Source organism: Diachasma alloeum, unplaced genomic scaffold (assembly GCF_001412515.2).
Source record: "Diachasma alloeum isolate Michigan unplaced genomic scaffold, Dall2.0 Dall_scaffold_01212, whole genome shotgun sequence".
Classification (NCBI taxonomy): Eukaryota; Metazoa; Arthropoda; class Insecta; order Hymenoptera; family Braconidae; genus Diachasma; species Diachasma alloeum.
The window spans coordinates 42,792-61,013 of NW_021681321.1; the positions used below are offsets into that span (position 1 = coordinate 42,792).

At 35.2% G+C, this 18,222-nt stretch overlaps 4 protein-coding genes across 12 annotated transcripts in view; 3 read left to right on the forward strand and 1 right to left on the reverse strand.

Moving 5' to 3' along the window:
* Positions 1-3,258, forward strand: part of LOC107046122 (putative nuclease HARBI1) — a 5,027-nt gene extending 1,769 nt beyond the window's left edge. For 2 of the 3 annotated variants that reach the window (XM_015268637.1, XM_015268639.1), the window contains exons 3-5: positions 768-908; positions 1,526-2,075; positions 3,046-3,258. In XM_015268637.1, the coding sequence (XP_015124123.1) occupies positions 768-908; positions 1,526-2,075; positions 3,046-3,055 (701 nt within the window). In that variant the 3' untranslated portion in view covers positions 3,056-3,258. Of the gene's footprint in view, positions 1-684; positions 909-1,525; positions 2,076-3,045 lie in introns of all 3 variants that reach the window. The other variant, XM_015268638.1, reaches the window with a different exon arrangement.
* Positions 3,253-13,703, reverse strand: LOC107046123. 3 transcript variants are annotated; one of them, XM_015268643.2, is made up of 3 exons: positions 13,395-13,703; positions 4,727-5,163; positions 3,253-4,655 (listed from the first exon to the last, which is right to left on the reverse strand). In XM_015268643.2, exons 2-3 carry the CDS (start codon positions 5,126-5,128, stop codon positions 4,356-4,358), a joined length of 702 nt encoding a protein of 233 aa, XP_015124129.1. In that variant the 5' UTR covers positions 5,129-5,163; positions 13,395-13,703; the 3' UTR covers positions 3,253-4,355. The 3 variants fall into 3 exon arrangements, with proteins under 3 accessions (XP_015124129.1, XP_015124127.1, XP_015124128.1); XM_015268641.2 differs by lacking the exon at positions 13,395-13,703 and adding an exon at positions 10,549-10,838; XM_015268642.2 differs by lacking the exon at positions 13,395-13,703 and adding an exon at positions 5,779-6,165.
* Positions 13,335-16,871, forward strand: LOC107046120 (E3 ubiquitin-protein ligase RNF14). Of its 5 annotated transcripts, none has more exons than XM_015268635.1 (6): positions 13,467-13,814; positions 13,881-13,979; positions 14,680-15,567; positions 15,802-16,030; positions 16,178-16,350; positions 16,569-16,871. In XM_015268635.1, exons 3-6 carry the CDS (start codon positions 14,683-14,685, stop codon positions 16,833-16,835), a joined length of 1,554 nt encoding a protein of 517 aa, XP_015124121.1. In that variant the 5' UTR covers positions 13,467-13,814; positions 13,881-13,979; positions 14,680-14,682; the 3' UTR covers positions 16,836-16,871. The 5 variants fall into 5 exon arrangements, with proteins under 5 accessions (XP_015124122.1, XP_015124121.1, XP_015124119.1 ...); XM_015268633.1 differs by lacking the exon at positions 13,881-13,979 and having other exon boundaries at positions 13,467-13,608; positions 13,699-13,814; XM_015268636.2 differs by lacking the exons at positions 13,467-13,814; positions 13,881-13,979 and adding an exon at positions 13,335-13,460.
* A 21-nt stretch (positions 16,872-16,892) lies between these two features.
* On the forward strand, positions 16,893-18,003 carry LOC107046124 (the record flags this gene model as incomplete). Its single annotated transcript, XM_015268644.2, is given in 3 exon segments — positions 16,893-17,283; positions 17,362-17,539; positions 17,823-18,003. Coding segments are annotated over 3 exon segments (373 nt in total), but the record flags the coding sequence as incomplete, so codon positions are not given.
* Between the last annotated feature and the right edge of the window lie 219 nt (positions 18,004-18,222).

An 18,222-nucleotide genomic window follows, 5' to 3' on the forward strand; every position in this document is an offset into this window, starting at 1 on the left:
AAAGCTTCGTAAAAGGTTTTGAAATTTTCTGTGAATCAGAGGTTTGATCTTCTCAAACTTATCCGTTTGTGACCTCAGACCTGGAGTTTGATTTCTCATTCAATAACTATCAATGGCGGGGAAACAAATGAGTAATATTGGAAATAATAGAGAAAGTCGCAGTAGAGATTATACAGTCGTATTTTTGCTGAAAGAATGTTTTTTCTGTCAGCNCACTGTGACAGCGTGACTGCTATAGGGCTTCTAGCAGATGTTTTCCCTGCCCAGGATACTCCTACTCTACGTAATTGCCACTCATATGCTTGTCCCCCACTCCAAAAATCCATGGATATTGTTCTTCTGGCCCTACTGCCGAGTTACCGGCACAGGCAGCTCGCCCAGCCGTTAGAATCGACCGTGGCGCCCCACCTCTGTTGGGGTCTCACTTATTCTGGCTGCGACTGCTGTCGACTTGACCGACCCCGTTGGGATATCGACACTGCCGCCATCTCCCGGCATTCCCCCTACGGGTCTTGTATTATCATTATATACACTCACATTAATTTCAATCAATTGATAGAAAACAAAGTTATAAATAGTGCAAATATAAACTAATAATTCGTCTATCCACTTTTATTGTGTTTTCAGATATCATTTCTCCCTTTTTAGCCCCAAAAAATGACAATCCTAATAGCCACGCAACAGCCACGCAAATACCGTGGCTGTAGCGTGGCTCCTGGATTCCCAGGGAAGCTGGGAAATTGTCCATCGAGTAGCTCCACTTATAGCAGCCTTGAGCCCTGACTACATCAGATTCCCATCAACTCCAGAAGCACAAAGGGAAGCTCAGACTGAGCTGTTTGCCAGATCTGCATTCCCCAGTGCAGTATGCTGCGTTAATGGTAGACAAGTTCGAATCCAAAGTTATGGTAAGAAATTAATCCCTGTTATCAATATTTTTCAATTTGAGTAACAGCTACATGTAAATTTTCAAAGATATAGATTTGAGTTCCAATTCAGATAGGAGTATTCATTGACTTTATCCCACATGTAATAAATCCAAAGAGATTGAATATTTTATACCTATTGATCATAATTTCAATGTAGAGAGACTTCAGTACAGCTGTCCATCTTAAGAAATTCAAGTTGAGACTTACGATCCTAAATTGAGATTTATGGAAGTCTCCAGTTGAGACTTTGAAAACTTTAAGTTGAATTTTCCAAGCCTCAACTTGAAACTGGCAGGTGCCAACCCTGTGGTTGGGACTTTCGAAAAGTCATTTTAAAAGACTCAACTTGAGATCTTAAAAATCTCAAAATCAGGTTTTTTTTCGGGTGTTGTTGAAATGTCTATAATTTCTCATAATTGACATTCCTGAATGGACTCAACGATCATCTCATTGCTCAATAATAATTTATATGTTATCTGTTATTGAGAAACTTTCAATTGAAATTGCCGGACTGTTTCAATTGAATTTTCGACAGTTCAGAATTTTTTCCATAATTCCCGATTCCCTTTTAGCAAATACAGAAATATTTTTTGCAGGTGGCGAAAATGGTGAGCTGTACCGCAACCGACATGGCTGGTTCTCTATAAATGTCCAAGGAATCTGCAATGCAAGATTAGATTTCACGAATTTTGTGGCTCGTTGGCCCGGTGCCACACACGACACGAGGGTATTTCGTCACTCGAGAATTTGTCATTTGCTTTATCAAGAGGTGTACAGAGATGCTCTTCTCCTCGGGGATTCTGGCTATCCTGATCTCCCTTTCCTGATGACACCCCTAAGGAATCCTCAAACAGCTGCCGAGCATCTGTACAATGAAGCTCAAATTCGCACACGCAACTGTATTGAGCGCTGCTTTGGGGTATGGGCCAGAAGGTTTGCGGTGGTGGAGATAGGGTCGCGATTCCATACTCCTGAGAGAACTGTGGCCGTAATTATTGCTACTGCTGTACTACATAACATTTCTGTATGGTTTCGTCCTTTTCGCCGACGAGAAGTCGATGTGGAGGCATACAATGCAATTCATGAAAACATTGCACTAGTTCACGACAATACCATACAACAGCTGGTGACCGGGTATTTTGAACAGTAAGTTTATTTTTCTTATGAGGTATTTCATGGCAAATCAATCAATTCCTGCTCATCACCCTATGGAAAGTCAGAGTAATTTCTTTAGGGGTGAAACGAATTGCAAGAATCCCTGAATTAACTAGCGTTCTTATCAACCAAATATAATTTTGCTTGGATTGAATCCTACAGCTTTTCTCCAACGTTATGAACGTTGAAATTCAAATTTCCTTCATTAGTGTTGGAAAGCATAAAAAGTTCAATTTAAGTAATAAATGTCGAGGAAATGAAACTCTACTACCTGTTGATTGTTCTCCATTTTGTTGCAATCTTTAGCGAAGTATTAACATAAAATAACTTGCAAATTTCACATAGCTTTTTAAATGATCAACTGAAGAATTTTGTAGCAGCATAGTTTACTTCACCAAAGGATTGTCAGAAATGATTCTAAAATTTTGCTCAAAGGAAAAAAAAACAGAAGTTACTTCACCGTTCAATTATATAAATTCATGTTGGATAAATTCAATAGGTAAAGGATATCGAGTCGATTTTCCATATCTCATTAAATATTGAACTAGCTCGATACTGAATGATTTTAGGGGAAAATATTGAAAGAGATTTTTTGTAGATAATAAAATTGTCCACAAAAAAGTTCTTTGATCTTTCCTCCTAAAATCCCTCATTAGTGAATCCTGAATTGTTATTCAGCCCCATTTTAACGTGAAAATGGACTGAAAAATGGAATTACTAATGGATTAAAATCCGTAAATTTCAACACCAATAATATAAACAGGCATCATAAAACGATCAACAAGATATCCAGAAAATGTAGATGTAGGTTTTCGAAGTTATCACACCCTTCAGAAATCGGTAACTTTGCAGGGCGTGAGGATCAGGAGTCAAGTGATCCAACATGGAATATCTCACTTATCCATATTAATGTAATGAGAATTATGATTCTAGATTCTAAAAGTATTTTTATTTTTTGTAGGCTCATTTGAATACATAGGTCCATGTCTCAAACTAAAGGCGATTGTGGAAGACAATATGGAGAAAAAATTGAGAAGAATGAATTAAACTTCGAATGCACCGAAGTCATAGAAAAATTCTTCATTAATTAACGCTGTGATGAATTAGAAAGTATAAGCATATATTTTTTGTAATACTCAGGGCTGTCTCCTAAATTAAAACAATTAAATATGTATTTCAATTGTTATTTATTTATTGGAAACGTCTGCTCATCAACCACGAATTCCAACGGACTCCTTTCAATAGCAGGAGTTCGAAAAAAGAAACAAGATACAAAATGCGAAGGTAAACAGTCTTCATAATGTTAGATGCAGAACACCATCCTTCATTTTGTATTAACTGGATGTATTTAAATATTATATTGAACACTTCATGAACAGCTTAACATTTCAATTAACATTATATTATCACACGTCGTGGAATGAAGGTACTTTTATCTCTTAACTGTAATTAAATAGTAAGTATTTGGCAGTCCATAACGTACTACTGAGGGAGAAGACAAAATCTTTTCTTCCCTTATTTTTGGCCACAGCTCATGAAAAATTATTCCTCGCAACATACATTAACATCTGCATTTTTGTCAGGAATGAGATTTTATCACTATCTTACTCTTTACATTGATATTGTAATGTCTACGATAACATATGAGATCTCTTCCGTACAGAATTGCGAATGACTAACGATCCCCTTATAACTAGAATCAAACAATTGAATTTTTATATTACTAATGTTCAACATCAGTAATGCCTTGACTACAAAATAGTTATATTAAATGTATTGAACTTCCTAGAAAAAAGAATAAGAACTTTCTTCGAAAAGACGTTTAGGAATGGGTTCAGTGGGTTTTCAACGTGCTCTTTGTATATAAATAAAAATAAATAGTAATGCATGGATTGCACATTGTTACTCGTCCATAAAAACTACGTGAACATCAAATAATAATAATCACTTCTCCATATCTTTATGACTCATTACTCTGCAGTTATTTATTGACATGTCAGACAACTCTCATCGCAAGTAATAATCATATAAATCACAGCTCAAAAATATTTTGTACTTGACATCTTTCAATCCGTGTAATTTTTCATTCCAAAGAAATTTCGATTGTTAATATTTCCATTTTAATAATCTTCATAGTAACTTCCCCGTGCAGAGGCTAACATCTCGATAAATCTATTTTTCTATAACAAGAAAAACCAGAACTTTTCTTCAATACTTAATACGAAAATCTAACGTTTGGCAACTCTTCTTTGGTTTTACTCATTCATTTGTTCATTCCCCCTCTGTTGTTCTTTCCAATTTATTCTTCAGGTCCTCCAATATCAATCTTTTCTTCTCCAACTGCAGCTGTAGCAAATCATTTTTGAGATCCAATCTCTTGACTTTTAGGCGTTCTTTATGGAGTTTAGTTCTGTTGATTTCAATGTTGATTTTGTTCTCTTCAGAACAGCTCTCGGTTTCCTGTTGGAAGTTGATCCCATCATGAGGTGCATCAAGAATGTTTGGAGAAGAACGAAACTGATTTTGCATGTCGATCCTTTTTTCCTGCTCTGACTGGAGTTCCGATTCATCCTAAACGAAATTTAAAAAATTAGTAATGGTCTCAATGATTGCACGATAGTTAAGAGAGTAATGTGTGTCACCTTCCAGGCTACAGAGTTTTCCTCCACCTTCTTTAGGTCGACAAATTCATGTGGCTGCACAAAGTCTGTATCCTCATTAATATCCTCAATACCTTTTTTATCATCAACAAAATCCACTTTCTTAATTTCTTGCGTCAGTCCAGTTGTATCATCAGGCTTCAGTATTTTCATCATTTGCTCAGCTAGAGGTAAACTCACAGGTTTTTTCAGGTTCTTCACAGACATTTTTGACCAGTCTGGAAGTTGCCCGGAGTCTCGAAGATATCTATGAATGTCCTTATTCCCTTCAATTGGATCCTCCAGTTCATCATCATCGTCACCCACAATGAATAGAGCATCTGAATCATAGGGATTTTTGAGGGGCTCTATCTGACGCCCAAACGCCTTTAATATTTCCTGCATGAGCGGGTCGGATTTAAAATTTTGGATGCCACTTCCTACAATCGATAATAACTATTAGTAACTCCTCATCATCTATTGAATAGTTCCTCAGATCTAGGGAAGACTATTAAGAGTTTCACTAATCACGGAAAATGTAATTTCGAATTTTTAAGTGCAATATAAGAAATTCTGTACACGTACACAGTGAAGAAGTCATGAACAGGGCCATACATTTTCTAAAAAATCTATCCAACTTTAATGGACGTGTCATTAATGGACATAGACGTGTCATTTTTTAATGGACGTGTCATTTTCAGAGGAACTCCATTGAATTCAAGTAAGGGGGAAGGGGAAAATAATCATGAAATTTCGATTCCCCTTAGAGTGGAATCGAGCTCAACATTTTCAAGTGATACGAATGTGAGGATTCGTTAAGTCACTTCAACTTGCAGTTAAAACATCGGCATTGAGTAGCAAATTTTGTTGAATTAACATTAAATTGCAAATTCAAGAATAACTTTTCATGATTTCTATTGATTTCTATGGAATAACTGCCCGAAAAATCACAGTTTTCGATTATTTTTTCAACGAAATTTTGAATTTTCAATGAGGAAATTTCAACTGAAATTTGTCATTATCACTTCATCAAATTTTTTGTCCGCAAAATTTACCTGTTTTCACGTTCTCGCTAAGTTCTGTTGCCACATAACTCTTGCCCTTTTTCTTTAAACTAGGCAGATCGCGCGCTTCGCGCGCGCTACCTAGGTTGCATGAAATTGATATTTGTCGTCATTTTCATGAATTATAAATCCCCCGACTTACGAACTACGTGATCCTACATTATGTCCATTTTTCTATTATATTTCAATCATGTTTTAATTTTTATATTAGAAATAATTATAATTATTGTGACAATTGAATTAACCAACTATAAACCAACTTTAAACAGAAACTTCACTTTATTCTCCTGACAACTTCACAAATGATAATGTTATGTCCGGAGATGGTGTCAGCGTCGGAGGACAACTTTCATATTTTAATTTTAATACTCTCGAAACATAAACTAAGAATTATCAATAAAAGAATAATCTGAAGGATTATCTTTCATCTCTTTTATTTTTTATTATGAGGACGACGCTATGCAGTCCTGCTCAGGCGTAAAAATAAATTGAAGTTTTATTTAGAATCAAAAGATTGATTCAATTTATTATATGTATTTAATCGGCTTCAAAGTTCTAACCAATTGAGTATTTAGATGTTTACACGTTTTCAGATTTAGAAGGTTATAATTGTATCAGAACTATAACTTTTACTGTCGGAATTTTAGCAACATTAGTATGAATGACTTTGCATTGATTATTCGATTTATAGTAATTGATTAAGATTTTACAATTATATGAAAAAATATTCGTTGCTTAAATTAATATATGAATTCATCGGTAAACTAACGATTTCATCACCGGCAACGAAACCATGTGGCGTTACTTTCAATTAGTCTACACCTAACCTTCACCTTCTTTCACTCTTGGATAAATAATAAGAGGTTTGTGTAGAATTGAAGAGAAATAAATTAATGGGCCGGTATGAAAGGCGAAATAAAATATTGAAGGTCCCTTATATGCAAGAAAAGACACTATTCTCGATTTAAGGATGCAGTATCCCTACGCAAACACGCCCGATAGCTATCTACTATTAATTCGATAGGTTACCACGCATAGTATCGACTTAAGCGAATTACTATATGGGAAGAAACGCGAAGGTAGATCGATTTTGTGAACATTTTCCACCAGTAGTTCAATAATTTCGCGATCACTAAGAAATTTGGATTTCTCCTAAAGGGAGAGAAGCCCCCTTTAAGACTCGACCACTCGGGACGAGGAGCGATAAACGACTGGCTTGGTTTTTGATTTTGATTGTGGAAATGAGCGTTAACCCCTTAAATTGTATGGTGCAACGCTTGAATTTTTGCTGATCAGGCAGCAACAGCATGGGCTATGCTAACTGGTCTCAATTCCGTTGAGTTTACGGGTGGAAAATGTATGTGGACGAAGTAAGATTGGGAAATGACGACGGAAAGTCGGCCATTTCTCAATATTGGATTCACTAATATTTAGAACGATGATGAATTCCCAATAAAATGATGAAGAATTATTTTTGGACGTTACAATAACGATGTTCAAATCGATTCGTCATACAAATTGACGGATCGAATCGAAAGCTTCATCATTACCAATAAATGATTTCGAAAAATGGAAAATATCAATGCATTTTTAATGGGGCATCAGTTTGGTGCCAATTTTTTGAACGTAAATGTGATCTTTCCATATTTAAGCATTAGGTACTTACAGATTTGGACAATAACCGAGGAAATTTTTCTCATGAAGAGGAAAAAATTTGAATTTTCGCAGCGTGATATCCCAAAATCAAATTATTATTGCTTATCAGAATTTATCTATTGGATGGAATGGATAAAACACGGTATTAATTGCAAGATCTCGATAAGATCTTCAAATTAGTATATAATATATCCCCGCTGGTGAAGTCCCAAGCATCATTTTTTGTCAGAAACTATGATTTTTTAAGTGTGACATGAAGTAAAAAATAGAAACAATTTACCATAGTTTGGATGAAAATTCCACGAAATCAGATTTTTTATGTACCATTTTGAAGAACTAACAATACTCTACGAATTCTTCACTTTACTTCAACGCTAGTGATTGAAAAATGCGAACTAATCTGAATTCAGAAAAAAATCAAGAAATGCAATTCTTAGATAAAATCTCCTATAAGTTGATGAAACTTGGCTGTAATTAAATAGTTCAAGGGTCAATTTGAAGGCAATTTAATGTGCTTTGAATTATATATAACATATTCCCATAAACTTGAAGAAAAAAACAGAAAATATCATCGTTTATAGAAAAAAAATGTAAATTTTCAAAACGTGACATGCCAAAATCGATGCATTATCCCTTGTAACAATTGATCTAATGGTTGGAATCAATAATATGAGGTATCAATTTGAAGATCCCGATGAAACCTTCGAATTGATATATGATATATCCCCGCTGATTAAGTATAAACTCTTGATAAATTACAAAAACTGCCATTTTCTAGGTGTGACAAAACATAAAAAATGGAAAAAAACTGTAATAAATTGATGAAAATCCAATTAAATCGCATTTTTAATACACCATTTCGAAAAACAGTACATGTTCTTCAAAATGATGTATAAATATCTTTGTTTAAGCCACTTGAAAGCATCGAAAAATCCATCCGAAGTTAATTTTTCAAGTGAAACATGAAAATTCACTTATCGCCTAAAACTCTCATAACTCAATGAAAAATGGTCAGAATTGGATGAAACAGACATCACTTTGGAACTCATTTAATGAGCTTTCCAAAGATTATACTATATACATGGTTCATACAAAAGGAAAAAGAACTTGAGCATAGAAACCAAAGAAAAAAGCCTTGTAACGCTCACGGATCTTTTACTTATGGATACATATATTGTATATATATATTATATTATATATTAAACAATCACCCATCTCACTCAGAATGTAATTCAAGAAATAATATGGCTGGTCTGCAACACCACTATAACCTTAACTCTTTCTTAAAATTTCATGAACAGCTTCATTCTGTTGATAACTTCACCATGAATAAACAAATTCAAAGCTCCAAGTGAATGGAATAAATGAGACGTCGTTTTGTATCTCATTTAATAACTTTTTCAACCCATATGTGATATATGTTGATATAACATTTACAATAACAGTCTGCGAAGAAAAAAGCAATTCTTTTCATATTATTAATGCACGATAAATCCACATTGGTCAAGTCGAAAGCCTCGATAATAATAATTGATGAAGAAATGTAAATTTTAGAGTACAAAAACATGAAAATTCGTTCTTTCCTAAAAAGTCCCATAACTCATTCAAAAATGATCCGATTCAAATGATTTTACGCTCAATTTGAAGCTCATTTAATAAGCTTTTCAACCAATATAAGATGCATACTGATAATCGACGGAAAATAGAGCAATTTTTCTCAATTTGTTGAAAAATCTCAAAATTTCAATTTGTGACATGCGAAATTCTACACATAATCACCCATAACAATTATGATAAGTACTCACTGGTCAAGTGCAAAGTCACGATAATTGATAAAAAATGCGAATTTCAGGGTGTGACATAGCATTTAGAAGGGAAACAATATTCACTAACTTCATGAAAAGTCAACCCAGTCGCATTTAACACATCTCAATTTGAAGAACGGAAAATGCCCTATAAAATGATATTTAAATATTCTCATTGACTTGAAATGAAAATATCTAAAAATCCAACCAAAGTTGAATTTCCGAGTAAAACACGAAAATTCGTTTTATTCCTAATAAGTCTCATAACTCGTTGAAAAATCATCAAAATTAAACAGTTCGCCTGTCAATTTGATGGTTATTTAATCATCTTTCCAACCAACATAAGATTCATGCTGATAGTCGAAGAAAAAGAGAGCAATTCTTGTCAATTACATTGAAGAAAACGAAAATTTCAATTTGTGACATGCGAAAATCGACACATAATCACCCACAACTATTGATCAAATGGATGGAACGGAAATTAGCATACGCCATTTTGAAGATCTCATTGAGATCTTCAAGTTGGTGTATGATAAAGCCTCACAGGTCAAGTCCAAAGTCCCGATAATTGATCAAAAATGCGAATTTTAGAGTGTGACATAGCATTCCAAATGGAAACAATAGTCAATAACTTCATGAAAATTCAACCAACTCGCATTTAACATATCTCGATTTGAAGAACGGAAAATGATCTTTAAAATCCATACAAAGATATTCCCATTAACTTGACTCGAAAATATAAAAAATCCAACCAATATTGAATTTTTAAGTAAAACATGAAAATTCAATTTTCGCCTAAAAATCCCATAACTTAATGAAAAATGGCTGAAACCGAATCATTTACGTGTCAATTTGAAGCTCATTTAATAAGCTTTCGAATGAGCATAAGATATATATGGTTCGTCTAAAAGAAAGAATGAATTTTAGGGTCAAAACCGAAGAAAGGACCACCGTTACGGTCACGGATCGTTTTCTTTTGGATTGTTGCAACAATTTTTCAGCATGTCAAGAGTACGGGGTCGATCTGCATTGACATTATATTCTTCGTGAACACTGTTCCAGGCTTTGTCTTTATCTCCGTTTGATACAGAATTGGTTTATTTGCATTCAATTATTTCATTGACCAAACTTCTGGATGATAGTGACAAGAGACATCTTTTCATCTTGAGTGAAATTTTGGGCTCGAATTTTGGTGGATCTTCTACAAGTATAAAATTATTTTAAAAATTGAGGAAAATAATGTATGGACACGATGATCCATTGTAAACACTTTGAAATAAAACACTTATTCCATCCTTACGTGTCATTGTTAGCCATCGCAGATAGGATTTCCTTAATGCTCGTCTTAATGGAACACTAATATTCAATGCTTTTCTTTTTTATTAGACACAATTAGCAACTGAGGGAATAAACACCGAGTTTTGTTGTCCTAATCGTCCGCCATTTTCCTCTCAACTCATGCCGGTAGGAGAAATAATCCCCCTCACGTAGGTTGTGTGGTGGGGGGTCCCAACTTAACTTAACCACACGTTAACCGTGGTTAACTTGAACCGAAAACTCGCCCTTATAAGGTATACTCTGTGAGAGCTAAGGTATGATACAGGGAGGTATGGTGAAGCTTTGATGTCGCCGACACCGAAACAGGGGACAAGTTCCAACGGAAGCCGCGCGCGGCGCTGTTGCGTCCCTTCCCCTCACGCGGATTAGATCTCCCACCACACGCCGATTTTACTTGCGTTGCGAGTTCAAATCCCCGTCAAATCAATTTTTTTTTTTTTTTCATGAGAGAGAAATAGTATATTTCGTAACGAGTGCAAAAAAGTGGTTTTTGGCGAGTGAGAGGTTTATAACACGAGCCGAAGGTGAGTGATATAATTTCACGAGCCAAAAACCACTTTTTTCACGAGTTACGAACAAAATTTTTCATCACAATGTGTCGGAAAGTTACTTCTCCGATACAGCGTGATGAAAATAAAATTTTGTGTTCAATCGAGAGGAACAGGATTAAAAAATGTTGAGATGAAAACTATATGATTCTCACCAAATAGTTCTATGGGATCGAGCGATAAAGATTGACTGAGAGTCATGTCGACTAGACGATTGAAATACTAATTAGAAGGAAGAATAATTAACATCAGAAGTCCATTTTATTAATTATTCCTCTTCTCTTCAGTGAAGCTTAATGGGGAAGAATTCGGAGGGATGGGATTACGATAATGAGGATCCCAGTTTGAACTATGTTATTTAAAGTTTTTTTCTATGAACAAGTTTTGAAAAAGATACGAGGGTCATAATGGTCACGAGGGGTGAAATAAATGAGGTACAAGGGGTTTCAAGAGCCACAAAAGAAAAAAAAAGTCCCAACTATTCACTTACGCACCTCACACAAATAACAATCGTTCTTTGACACTTGATCACTCGATAGCAAATCACCGCTTTTTTCCAGCCATTGTCGTCGCTTCTCAATTTTTTTCACACTGGGAAGGGAGAAAAAACGATAATTATCCTTAGAAGATGCTTTGCAATTTATAACTGCACACGATTTAATCATTTTACATGAATCAACTCGCACAGACTGTTCAGATCTATTGGAGTACGTTTTGGAGCAGACATAAACAAACAACATTCGCGAGATATTTTCGCGCGAAAAATAAATATTGTTCAACATTGGACAAAAATGCATTTTCATTTTATTTTTAATGCTATTATATTGAGCAGTGATTTCACTCTCAATCTTGGTAATTATTTTCAGTAAAAAAAGAAAGAATTCACCTATTATAAGATAAAAATCACCCCTTAATGAAAGGGTGAGCGGGCCATTGACTATTAAAGAAATAGTACATGAAAAACCAAGAATATATTTGCATTTTTTTATTTTTCTTCGCATTGTACATGTAATTTCATACGGGGCTAATTATTTTGACTTAAAATATCAATTTCATAATGTTCCCTCCAGCAAAAAAACTGCCAGTGGTGGGAGACTAAAGGAGATGAGGGGAAGCGTAAGTCGACCGGAACGCCGCTTCTGGCGCTCCGGCGAACTTGTCCCCTGTTTTCTGGCTTCATCATACCTGCTTGTGGGCGCGTTTCGCAATCGACGTAGTAGCAGTAGCAGTACTGCAACCCTATCTAATTTTGCTTTACTGCAGCTACGGTAGTTGATTCCGAAACGCACCCTATGCAGGGTTGGGCATATCTCGCAGATGGAAGTTTATGACGTGACATTGTCAAATACCGGTAATTTACCTCTGGGGCGTCAAAAATGTCAAAAAGTGTCAGAAAACTCTTTACAAGGAAGCTAAGCTAAAAAGTCACAAGGGTCAAAAGTGAGAGACATATCGGCCGGAAATCGTTAAGATCAAACGATCACGAGGGTTATCCTCGCGAAGGTTAAACATCGCAAGGGTTATGCCTTTTTAGGGTCAAACGTCGCAAGGGTCAAACAACGGAAGCAATCCTTCAATCTGGAGGGTGAAACTAATAAGAGGGTCAACGGGGGACGCCAGGCGGTACAATTACAAGGCTCCAACGGTCATGAAGTTTAAACAAAAAAAGCAAGTAGGTTCACAAGGGTCAAACAAGTCACTAGGTCACGGCCTAGTTATCCTGATTGACCCTTATGATTTACCTACTTTGTGATTGTTTCTTAATCCTTTGTGATTTTCCTGCTTGTCTGCGTCATAATTTTAACTCTTGTGATTTTTCACTTACCTCTCCTGTAGGCAGAACAATAATAAGGGTGGAATGATCATGAATTAAGAAAAAATAATCTGAAACTATTCCGTTTGGTCTTTGTTGTTGCTTATGATCATTTGACGCTCGCAAGTTATGATTGTGACGTTTGACCCTCGCAAGTTATGATTGTCACGTTTGACCCTTGCGAGGTATGACCTTTGCGAGGATTGACCCTCGCGAGGCATAACCTCAGTATGATTTTTTCGAATTTTGACCCTTGTAACTCTGACAGGCGGTATTCTCGGTAAAAATCTCCCGGTTCTCCAAGGTGCTAATAGATGGCGCCACATAGGTTTTTGACAGGTCAAAAAGCCGACAACTCGCCCGGGTAATTTACCTACTTTATGACCGGTCAAAAACCATGTAATTTACCTAAGGTAATTTACTTGCCCAACCCTGACCCTATCATACCTTAGTGAGAGCAGGAACTACTAGCGCCGCACCGCGGCGGCTTCAATAGCGGCGACACGAGTTTGGGTAAGTAGCAGGGGGCTGACTTTAATCAATCCTCTTTGATGTCGAATGTAACGTCGCCGAATACATAGAAATAAAGTAGACCAATTGAACCACTTGTATGTTCGGAGTGTCAACACTTGATCAGTGGAGCAGAATAATTCGTCAAAGTGTACATTCCTTCAATCACTTCACATGATAACTTGTTTAATTTATCCGCGCACTTGCACTTTGCATTTTACCCAGCATTGTCTATATGTAGGTTGGAGTACACACAAGTACAAAACGAAAATACATATGGTTGCAAGTCAGCTGATCAGCCAGATGTCACTTTGGTATTCGTCGTCGGTTACATATTACCACCTCTCCAAATATTCCGTAATAACTACTCACTTATATTTAATACATTTACAATGAATTTGGTTTTGTTATTTCTTATTCAAGTATTTTGATATCGAATCATTAATCTGGCGGTTAGAATAACCATTAAGGTGGTTAATCCGTACTCCAATCTAACTCTGTCGCCATTTCCCGAAAACATTGGTGAGTGATAAAAATAAGGAATTTGGTTTGATGCCCTATTTTGAATTGGTAATGGGATTTTTGAGTAAATCGAGAAATTACAAGTTGAAACTTGTTTTTCATGCAAATTCGCGAACAGAGATTATTTTTAATATTTGTAATTGAATATTATACGTAAATATACGGAGTCTCAATTCGAACGCACTCACACACTAGGTTACAAGAAAAGTCTGATAACAATCTCAAAGCATATTTCTCCCATGAAAATATTAAGATATTTTCAAAAATTCATCTATTGGTGACTGGATTCTTTTTCCATAAATAATTCATAAACTCCAGCAATAAATGGTGAAATTCTGCAACTCCTCACTCTTCACATCATCGCTTTATAGTGTACCATCTCATCATGCACTCAATCTTGTAAAAACTATCTTCAATTTCTCGATGCTCATTCAGCAAAATGAACACACAAACAGACTCTTTCTCTTTGTATCAACTATTAGGTACTTAAAATGTAAATACTTGGCTGAAGGCCCTCGGGCGATGGCCAGTTGCAAATCCCTTCGAACTAATTCATAAAACACTTCAGTTGTATAAATTTTGAATAAGTTTATTCATAGTTAATAATCATTTTGCATTAGGAAATTGGAATAATTGTGTTGTGAATAATTTTTCAATTTGTCCTTTCTATGTTATTTAAATTTTTATTATTTATTTCCAGAAAATGAATAATGAAAAACAAAAGGATGAAATAACAGCGTTAGAAAGTATCTATACAGCGGAAGAATTTTCATACCAAGAAGTCGACGGTCAGTACCAGTGTACCTTTAAGATTTTCATAAGTCTCCCAGATGAATATTGGGTGATCTATAAAGATACTCGAAATAAAGAATCAGCCGACGAAAAAATCACAATTTGTCACTTGCCTCCTCTAACACTCTTCGTCCCACTGCCAAAGGATTACCCCTCTCTATCACCCTCAGAATTCACTCTGCGGTGTTCTTGGTTGCGTCTCAAAGATATCGCAAAGTTATGTAAAAAATTGGATGAAATCTGGAATGAAAACAAGGGAGTGGAGATATTATTCACCTGGGTTGCATTCTTACAGAATGAGACATTAGAGTATTTGGGTTTAGAGAACAATTTAAATATTGATTATGCATACACATTTTATAAAACAGCATTGGAAAAAGTTCAGAAGACAGGAACAGCTAATGAAGCCAGTGGTAATGACACAAACAAAGCGAGTAAGACCATTGCAATGAGAGATAAAATAATACAGAAGAAAAATTATCGTCGGTACAGAGGAAAAAGGCAAATCATTGATCAGAGAGCAATTATAGATCGACTTATCAATCGAAATCCTGTACATTATTTACTAGATTATAATGAGAAACGTCTGAGTATTGAGTTTAAGAAGAAATTTTATACTTGCAAAATTTGTTTCATCGATAAATCCGGGGAATCCTGCACGCTATTTAAACCATGTCTTCATGTTTTCTGCAAAGAATGTGTAAGTGGGTATTTGGAGGTCAGAATTGAAGATGGGGCTGTGCAGAATATTTGTTGTCCTGAGGACAAGTGCACCTCTGAAGTTAATCCTGGACAGGTAAATGAGTGAATCATGAGTTTGGTCATTAATTGTAATTTGGAAAATATATTGGAAATAAAAAGATTGACCAAACAGAATTCAACATATCCTGTTCCGAGAAATTTTAGAGCGTTCGGTCGCTTTATAAATTCTTGCAAAATCTTTATTCATCGAAATTTTTTCAATATAATTCACGTGTTGTTTGTTTCTCAATAGAAAATAATTTTATTATCATCCATTGCATCCGTACAGATAAAAGAATTAGTTAGCAGTGAATTATTCGCTAAATACGATTCCACTTTACTGAGTGCTACTTTGGATACTATGTTGGATATTGTCTACTGCCCAAGGAGAAATTGCCAGTATCCAGTGAGCAAAGAGGCAAATGAGAAAATGGCTAGCTGTCCCTGCTGTCAGTACACTTTTTGTGTTTATTGTAGAATGGTTTATCACGGGGTTGAGCCCTGTAAATACACTTCAGGTAGGTATTTCATGTTCAACGCTGATCTTAATTTTTTTTTTTCAAAACTGACAAAAACCAGTTTGAATAGTTTATGAAAAATAGAAATAAATAAGGGATTCACATAGTGCCAATAGAACTCTGACATTCACTTTGTTCATTTTATAGCTGAAAAACAAAAACTCGTTAATGAGTACGAGAATGCATCAGATACCCAGAAACAGATGTTGGAAAATCGTTATGGAAAGAAACAGTTGCAAATTCTTATTGAAAATACAATGTCAGAAAATTGGATATCAAACAACAGTCATAACTGTCCCCACTGCAATGCAGCAATTGAGGTAATACACATTCTTCTCTCAAAATTACAGAAAAACAAAGCTTTGTTATGCACTATTCAAATAGTGCATAACTACATAATGAAGAGGTGTCATGTGAATGATCAAGATCCTGTTTCATAGTGAAATTTTATAGCTAGAAGAAGAGACCTGTTCATTCTCAAGATATTTGCAGAATAATCTACAGTTAATTATTCAAGTTTTGTTTCTGTTATATAAAGAAATCAGATGGCTGTAATAAAATGACGTGCGGTCGTTGCAATACGTACTTCTGTTGGCTTTGTAGTAGCCGATTGAATCACGAGACTCCATACAGCCACTACCAGGATTCTCAGTCCAAGTGTTACAGGATGCTTTACCGTGGATTGATCGAGGACGAAGATTCTGACGACGATATTGAATTCAATGCTGTCTACATGGATTATGATTCCGATGATGATGATGATGACTTTTATGATGATGATTTTGTAATCGATCTTGATATATGAATTATTTCGTTAATATATTTAGTACTTCACTGAGAATTTGTGGTGATTTTTCAGTTACACATGATTTTTATTCTCCGAATATGTCATTGAAGTATAAAACTAATTTGGTTAATGGTTCATAGAATATCTCTATCAATTGCGTTATCAGTGGCTGTTGGCCAAGAATTGAGTAATGACATCGAGGGGAAGATGATTGAATTCAAGGTCAATGTACTACGTATGATTTGTTTAATGACAGGTTACACTTATCATTTCACTATTGTGAACTTTACTCAAAATTCATTACACGTGCTTCACTATCGTTATGTCAGCACTGATATGGTTGACAGGAGCTGTTTGCCCATCAATGCGAGCTTATCCATCAGCCTTAGTATGATTCAAGATTCCAACTGTGTTAAATAAGAAGAAAAGAAGAGAAGTATCATAACTCTACTATGTTCTGTACAAAGTATATACTTTGAAAAGGCTAAAGAATTTTAGATTTGCATAATTTTTATTTTTATTTTTGATAATGATTGATGTACAGATGCAGAGACTTGCGACCAACTATCGCCAACGAATTGAAACTCGAAGAATTTCGAATCGAGGGAAACATTCGACGAATTGATTGTACAGTGTGTAAAACTTTCATCGGCATTATTGAGAATAATAAAATGATAAATCTTGATGAAATTGTAGATAGAAGTGTTGACGGTTGGAAACAGGTATTAATTGAGTAACAATTGGAAGTTTTGAATTTAATTCAGAGATTTTTTGTAGTGAGAAGAGATTGAACGACCAACAAATTGCAGAAGTTGACTTGCAAATATCCCTAAAACAAATGGATTGTCGACAAAAAACAAATCATTTGAATTTTTTTCCATATCTCCCATGACGATATGTGGTAGAAATAATCTGCAAATTCTTTTTGGTCTAATCTCTTCCCATCCCTCAAAAACTCAGTCAAGACATTTCAATTCAATTTCAAGTTTTTTTTTCATTACATAGGTTGAAACCAATCGGGAACACATAATTTATTATGTACTGAGTCAAATAGTTTATCCGGAAATTGATACACCGAGGGAGGAAGAATTGGAATCGTTGTATGATTTTGCTGACTGGTGTGACCATGTATTTTTACGGTGGCTGAATGGACAGCCTGTTGGTTTTTACACGATTAAGCCGAAAGGTAATTGAATTATATGAGCGAATCCGCCAATCCTGTATACAGAAAATTGCTTTAAAATTTCAAGTTTTTTAAAAAAAATTGTATTGAAAAGTATAGTCTAAAAGGAGAAAAATGAGCGCAACCGGAGCTCTCCAACTCAATAATTGACGGAGTTATTAAAGATTGATTTTTTTCTTCTTCTAAAAACTTTTTTGCAATTCCAATTATGAGCCACGAAGA